The sequence below is a fragment of the Adiantum capillus-veneris genome, chromosome 23 (genome assembly GCF_014529385.1).
Source record: "Adiantum capillus-veneris isolate H3 chromosome 23, ASM1452938v2, whole genome shotgun sequence".
NCBI lineage: Eukaryota > Viridiplantae > Streptophyta > Polypodiopsida > Polypodiales > Pteridaceae > Adiantum > Adiantum capillus-veneris.
In genome coordinates, this window is record NC_140953.1 from 46,598,466 (window position 1) to 46,606,534 (window position 8,069).

Here is an 8,069-nt window from a genome sequence, read left to right on the forward strand (position 1 = left end):
TCTTCTGTCCCATTTCCTAGCCACTATGCTTTGATCCATTTCTTGAGGACAGCGACTCGGGTCTAAGCGTTGCGATGAGACCAACAAGATCTCTTTATTTTTGTATTTTTTTGACTTGAATAGCAAGTAAGAGAACAAACAGCTTACATGTTCCGACTCCTTCTTGCCCTTTTGTAGCATCGTCTGGGCCTTTTGTGCAGAGAACTACTGGGGAATAACCTAGGGTCCCCCCTGACAAGAACTTTAACAACTCCTTAATCCGTCCCTACGAATTGGGGGACCATCATTACCATACATGATTTGACGGACCCCGCACATTAAGGAAGATGAGTGGTTTGCAAGGGGGGATTGATGAAAAGAGAGGGGGCCCGAAAACTGTGGAGTGCCATATCTTCCCTCGGATAGGATTGGGGACAGAGAGGAAGGCGAAGCCGTAACCCTAAGCCATAGCTAGAGCATAGCGTTCACACCAGGACTGTCAAATTGTGAAAGTTCCGGAATTATTGTAAAGGAGTTTTACATTACAAGTCAAGATATCTGAGTACTTGGGCTTATAACTAAAATAAAGGAGGTGGGCACTGGGGGTGTGTGTGCGTACGTGGACCGGACATTGGAATTGAGCGCTTTCAAAGGGCTTCAATGGAGTTGATTAGCATGCATATTATGGTGCACCCCTCTTCCGTCCACGACTCTTCTGTCCGCTCTCGCTTTGTAATCATCGACTCGCTAACTTGTCAAATCAGTATCAGCTCAAAGACACACATGACACTCTCTCTATCCCCACACATGAGAGCTCTGCACTCTGCATTATATAATCATCCACACTTCTTCCATCAACCGCAGTTTTGGACAATCAAGTGCAGGCAGGCTGTTCTTGTTTTTCTTGCATGAAAAACACACACAACACACGCACATACGTACGCAGGGTACAAGAACATGATGCTCGCGAGTTATCTTACTCAGCCAGATGAGTTCTACTTCACATCAGTATATATCGAAGTGCACTCACTGGCCTGCACGTCATGAGAAGCGCAAAATCTAGACATATTCATCCCTACGCGGGGTTTGATCTCTTACACATACAGAGCCTCTGGAGCACAATATGTTTCACGCATTTATACGCAGCGCTCTCTCTCTCTCTCGATTGCTTAACACTTCATCGCCCCGATAAGCAAGTCCTCTCTTAAATCTAGAGTCACATATATTTTAATTTTTGAATATTCACGTGTACCAGAGATAGAGAGTAGCCTGCATGAATGCCCTACATTATTCTCAAGGCACCACCCACATAATTTATCTTTTTTTATATATGCTACCCACGAGAAATTCTTATAGATGCATGTGAGGATTATTGTATTATACGGTCAAACTTCAAAAAGCTTACAATTTTTTTTTAAATGCAGGGTCGCACCCTAATTATAACTCTTACCCTCTTATCCAAGGGCCATTAATGACTTTAGTCATATAATCATCAGAAACTAATGATGTTTAAACCTTCATTATATACGTTAAACTTCTAAATCAAACCTTTCATTGCTAATGGTGCTTAAACCTTATAATACATTCTGATAAAACTAAACCTTTGAATGCCCTACATTAAACTGTATCCAAGGGAGTGACATCTTTGCTGCTGCTTAATCTGTCCCATATTATAATTGGGATTCCATTATTCTGCAAGCTGCTGGCTGGCCCCAAATTTGGATGCCTTCCCACACGTGAAATAGCACCTCCCCTGCAGCAAAATTCGAGGCTACAACAACATTGCTTGGTCCGGGAATGCCAAATATTGAAGCACAGTTGGATCCACCCAATGCTACCGTCGAGTGACCTACTCCATGAGCAAGAGATGGGTATCTTGTTTGAACAAAATTAAAGAGGACTTGCAGGAGCTAGCACAGCTACAAAGAGCTTGAGGCCTTATAATTGAGCTAATTACTCACTAGTGGACTAACCCCTAGTGCAGACATTTTGAGACCATCTAAAATAAGGACTGCAAGAGAACTACACAAAACAAGCTATTTCCACATAACAAAGGCAATGGCATCAGAACGTAGACTCAAGAAATCTAATCCTAAGTTTCACTAGACCGGTCTCTAAAATTGGATCGCTGTTGGCCAATGTGCTAAACCCAACAAGCGCACAATATTTCATCAGTACAAAGGCAATGTGTAAGAATGTAGACATTATAGCGAACTCAGTAATTCTAACCCTAAGTATAAGACCAGGCTCTAAAGCCATTGAATCATGCGCTAAAATCTAGCAAGCGCAATTCGATCATCTCCTTTGATTATGCTATAACACTAATGTTTTCCACCAAGACATGCTCACATGAAGATTCCACATACTTTTGTGAAAGTCAGGCCAGAAATGAATAATTGATCACATACAATGAATACTCAAAGTGAAGAATTTCAGGCTATTCAAATATTAATTAGTTGTAAACTTGCTCATCTCTGGAAGCATTAAACTTAAGCCATGGAGCATGCATGGAGCTCCTTGGGCTCATGTTTGGCTGCTTCAGCTCCAATGCAAGCTCCGAAGTTTTCGCACTCTTTAACAAAGTCAGGTTTGTTGTCACTGAGCTTTTTGATGGCAGTACATTATCATCAAGCACAAGCTTCTCATTGTTTGTGATATCATCTTCTAGGGCGCGCTTCTTGCATGATTGCAAGTGCACTCCAAAGAGCTTTGGAGGGCTCTTCTCGCCGATCTTCTCGACCATACCTTTTGCATTGCCATCGAGGGCTTTATCACTAGAAGTAGATACGGAGAGTGTGCTTGTTGCTGGAGCTGCACAGTTTGCCATATTCACAGCTGATCTGAAATTTCTTACATCCATGCTGCAGTAGCTATTTTGCAGCATGGTTCCATCAGGACGACCCACCATCATTGGTAGCTGCGAGATATTCGTCGCCACCGGAACAGCAAAGGGCATTGCGGTCGTACTTACCAAAGCTCTACCATTGTCACCTGCACATGTAAGTCTAGATGTAGGAGACTCCAAGTTGGACTTCATACCACTCATGGAAGGTGAGTGATGGACAAGGCTTCTTTGAGAGCTTGGCAAATGAAAGCTCGACGACTGGGACGATAAATCGCTTGCTTGACCATATTGACTTGGACCGCCTATTCCTCGTAAAGCCTGACCTTGTGCCTGCAGATTCTGGTGCTGGACATAGAGAAGGATGTCATGGTAGAGTTTCTTCATGCGTGTGAGCTCCGTAAGAAGCAGAGTGTTATCGCGACGCAATCGCTCATTCTCATCAGAGAGAGAAACTGTGCCTCCACCACCAGTCATATTGCTCATGTGAGTCATGGAGCTATGTGCTGCAGCTGCTGCTGCAGCTTGTTGCATACCCACATGGTGGGCTGCAGCGGCAGCGGCCGCAGCAAAGGCGGCACTGCGTGGGGAGGTGATGGGTGATGAAAGGGGTGACCATGGTGGCATAGCTGTTTGCTGCTGCAGTATTAGATCCTCTGTGGAGTTTGTGGGGGAAGAGCGACTGTTTTGAGCGGTTTTCCGCCTGTGAATCTCACATAACAGGTGCTTCTCTCCCTTTCGGAAAAAATCATTCGCAAATTCCCAGCGGTCTGGGACGATTTTGCGGAACCCCTGCATGCATAAGAAGCAGATACTTACAAGGGAGAATATGCAGCATCAGATTGACAGAAAGTAGTAGACAAATTATTAGGGAACCTTGCTCTTTGAAGAGATGGATCAACATAGCTTTTGCTGGAGTCCTAGAATCTTTACTACCTACCTATACTACTTACTCTTCAAAAAAAAAAAAAAAAAAATTAACGACAAGCATTTTTGTCTGCAATGACTCTTATAATTTCCATTATTACCCCAACCAAAGAAAGCTTTTACTACTTTCCTGTGTTTTTCTTTCTTGTTGCACAGAGTGATCAAAACACCTAGGCTGGTTCTATAATTTTCTGGATCTCATCCATTTATATGAGAGGGAGAAATATAATCTAGGGCTTACATAGGTGTTGAGCTGCCTCACAAAACTAGAGAAATTGTTGTGCTTGAAGTAGTTGGGTAGCAAATCCCTCGCAAACTCTGGCGGGCGCCACACCACAAACGTGCTTTCATCCTCTCCCCAGGACACAATATGATCAGTGTTGGGATCATCGACAAGCTGATATGTCTTGGTCAGAAACGGTGCAGGGACCGACCGGTGTGACTCGATACTCAGAAGGCCACCGTCGCTCATTGCATCGACGGCGCTTGAGCCGAAGCAAAGGGCTTGCAGGGGCTGTATGCTGTTGTTGGAATTGGGTGTATGAAGCTGCAGGTCCATGTTTTTGATGCAGCTTTCAATTGGGCTGGATCTGTGTGGTACTTAACCCTTGATTCTAATGACTATAGAAGAAGAAGGGAATATATGATTGTTGCGATAAGAAAGGTGGTTGGAGGTGGGTTCCGGAATGAGAAGATGCACATGTGTGTTTTTGAGAGAGAGAGAGAGAGAGAGAGAAGGGGGGGGGAGTCTGTGTGTGTATGTTATATGTTAGTGTGAGGTGACTTGATAACTAAAGAGAGAAAGATAACAGTAATGGAATACTCTAAAGGTTACAGGAGGAAGCAGAAGCAGGAAAAGAGTGGGGTTGGATGGAGCAGCTGCTTCTGGGTGGAAGCTCAAGCAGGTGGTGGGCACAAGGCAAAATATACCTATGCAGGTGGTGGTGGCCAACAAGCAAAATGGGGCGGTCTGGTGGTGAAATTTGCCTTTTTTATGCTCATGGGCTCAAAGCAGAGCAGCCTAGAGAGAGAGAGAGAGAGAGAGAGAGAGAGAGAGAGAGAGAGAGAACCCTCGTGTGCAAAGAGAAGTGTAGTGAAATTTAGACTCATATAGCCTATTTGAACACTGCTTAAGAGAGAGAGAGAGAGAGAGAGAGAGAGAGAGCGCGCACAATGTCACGACACTCTCTTTCTACATCTCTCTCGCCAATCGCCCTCCCTTTGAGCATTCTCAATTACCACCCTCTGAGAATCTCTCTTGCTCTTCTTATTCTTCTTCCTCTCTCTCGCTCTCGCTCTCTCTCTCTTTCTCTCAACGGACCCACGACCCTATCTCTGATCTTGCCCATCTCTACACACCCTCCCTACATATCGCACGTGTTGTGACCACCTTCAGACACACATTCTCTCTCTCTCTCTCTCTCCCTCTCTCTCTGTGCACGCTGCAGAATATCCACAAGTTACACTTTGCGCCATAGTTGGAATGAGGATACTTTATTGCTCTCTTCCTTCTCCATCTTTCTATAACCCCGTTGTGGGCAAGATCCTCTAAAATAAACATAGTGGGAGAGCGCCTCATTTACTATCTTAGGTTGCCAAAAAGTTTGCAGGCTGTAGACATCACAATGACCATCATCAGTTTGCATGCACAATTGTGTGAGACTTGTTAATATGTGTGTGTTCTGTCTTCAATTTATGTATCACAATGCACATATTGCATGTGCATGGACAAGTTAGAACTTAAAACGCATATAAACATGTGGAAAAACTTGCATCCATGTACCTACTTATATGCATCTTATGCTGGCATACTTAACCACAAATTGGCATACTTAACCACAAAGTATATGATCCGGGTCACATATTTACACTTTATATGTTCACATTTAAGTCGATGTGAATGGTCACCTGATAACCCACCAAAAGCTCACCGAGCTATCATTTTTTTGTGGTGGGTCCATTGGGAGATGGCAAAAACCCACCAGCGTGCATATCAGGATATGAAAAAGTCCGACGGGACTACCGTTTTAGGTGTTTTTTGTAGGTTAATAGGAAGATCACGTGAACATTTAACTGATCACGTGTTTTAAAAAGTTATCACTCAACATTATAAACATGTTCGTGTGTTTATGATCACGTTAATGAAATCACGGATGCAACCAGCATATAGAATGCAAATTATACATATATTTTGTATATTGGTACATACACTTGCATACATAAATGAATGTGTGTAGTTTCACATGTAGTACGTATATATATATATATATATATATCAAAAATTCATGTATATCCATGTATTTTAAAAGTATACATGTGGGTAAGTCTATTCAAATACATACATATCTATATGTGTGTGTGCATCATTGTGATAGGCGTCCATATTTCCAAAATTGTGGTGAAAATGTTCTTAAAGGCTAGTTTTATAAACCACGTTTTGATGCACAATCCAATATATTGAGAATTTGTATTGAATTTATGGAACACGATCACCATATGCTTCAAGAAATCAGATTCAAACTTTATATGATACTTTTAGTAATACCATAGATTCCAAGAGTTTCACCACATGGAATTTTTGTAATACCATTGAATCTATGGAACGTGATCACCATATGCTTCTAGCAATCTCCAAACTCTATATGACATGATTTTGCTAATACCATAGATTCCAAGAGTTTTATCATTTTCAAGTTTCTTCAAAGGACAACAATTTTCACCTTCATCAAATGCACTTTTAAACAACATTGCATATGAACTCATGATTTCCATCATAATCTTAATTGCTTACTATTTTCACTAGAAAGGTTTAACTGACAGTTGAGAATTTTACAATGATATTCCCACACAATGTTTCATGATCTCTTAGTCAGAGCAAAGCACATATCCACCCTCCTTGCATGTCTCCTTATATGTTTAGAATGAAAATGTTTATAAAAACCTTTGAAGTTTCAACTTGTGTTTCCTTCAATCATTTTTGTTTGGTGAAGAAGATTACTTTGTGACCTCTACATGTGTCTCAACATGTAATATAACGTACTCTAGCGTGACGTAAGGTGTAATAACAAGCTCTGCCTAAAAGGCAGACACAGCTCAGAGAATCCTTGATCACTTGTGATACTCACATAATATTTTGTTTCTTAATAGATATTTGTACTTCTCATGATGCACTATCCCACAACATCACAAAATTATATTTGAGAAATCAAATGATGAAGACTTAAGATTTTGTATTGAATCAAGAAAACTACATGTTTCTAGGAAAGTTGTGTCGTTAATGCACCATTAAATATTTCACAAATCCTTGGAAAAAAAATTCTTAATTAATACTAGTTTATGACAAGAGGAAATGAGTTGACATTGGCATTCTAGAGTCAACTTCTACTTGAAATATTTTTTAGATTCCCTAGGTTCCTGGTCAATTTCTACATATTAAACTCGATCAAATCCATAAGAGTAATAGGTGTATTTAATAGTTCTTTCTTCATCTAGCCAAGCATCACAAAATTGAAAAATTCTAAGAGAGATCTTCCCATTATGTAGTGTCAATTGGTTTAGAAGTGGAACCTTAAAGAGTAAGACCATGTACAAATCAACCCCTGTAATACCTTCCTATACATGTAAGGATTCAATTCAACACTCTATAACTCAACCCTTCTAGCATGGTCATTACAAGCATAGACATTGGCCAAATGCAATAGACACCATCATCCGGAATCTATTCACGATTATAGGTGTTTTTTACAATAATGAATACTATAATCAACACTTTAAGAGTACTTATACTTAACTTCAATTAAACATGAAACCCTTTGAAGTGATAAATGTGGCATATTCTATATGTAGGTTATGCTCTTGCACAAAGAGAATATTTAGCCACTCTACTAAAATCCATGTAATAAAGACTACTAGCTTATAGCACTTATTGGAAACTCTAAGGTTTTAAGGGACATTTTTCACTATGAAGTATTTGGTATTGTTTCATTGTCAGTACTACCATCATTTTCAACATTTCTCATGCCACTATGGGAGGTTGAGTCCATTACTATGGTTGTTTACCATGAAAAGAAAAGAAAGATGGTTGAAAATAGAGAGAGAGGTGGGATTTTGGCTTTGTGGTACCTTATAGGTCTATTTTCTATAAAGTGCCTCGATGTATCCATCAATATATGCAGTGGTATATCCATTGTAATATTTTTTTAAGAACTTACAAAACAAAGTAGTTTTTCATACAACCAAGATGTTTTGTATAGCTTGCAACCCTGCTTGTCTTGGACTGTTTCTCATCTTGGAAAGCTCTCCATCTCCATCGCCATATCAT

The 8,069-nt window shown here is 40.6% G+C and overlaps 1 protein-coding gene across 1 annotated transcript; it reads right to left on the minus strand.

Moving 5' to 3' along the window:
* Nucleotides 1-2,324: 2,324 nt before the first annotated feature.
* Nucleotides 2,325-4,823, minus strand: LOC147427738 (uncharacterized). Its single transcript, XM_086497325.1, has 2 exons — nt 3,990-4,823; nt 2,325-3,613 (listed from the first exon to the last, which is right to left on the minus strand). The coding sequence occupies exons 1-2, from the start codon at nt 4,305-4,307 to the stop codon at nt 2,432-2,434; spliced, it is 1,500 nt and encodes a 499-aa protein (XP_086353451.1). The 5' UTR covers nt 4,308-4,823; the 3' UTR covers nt 2,325-2,431.
* Between the last annotated feature and the right edge of the window lie 3,246 nt (nt 4,824-8,069).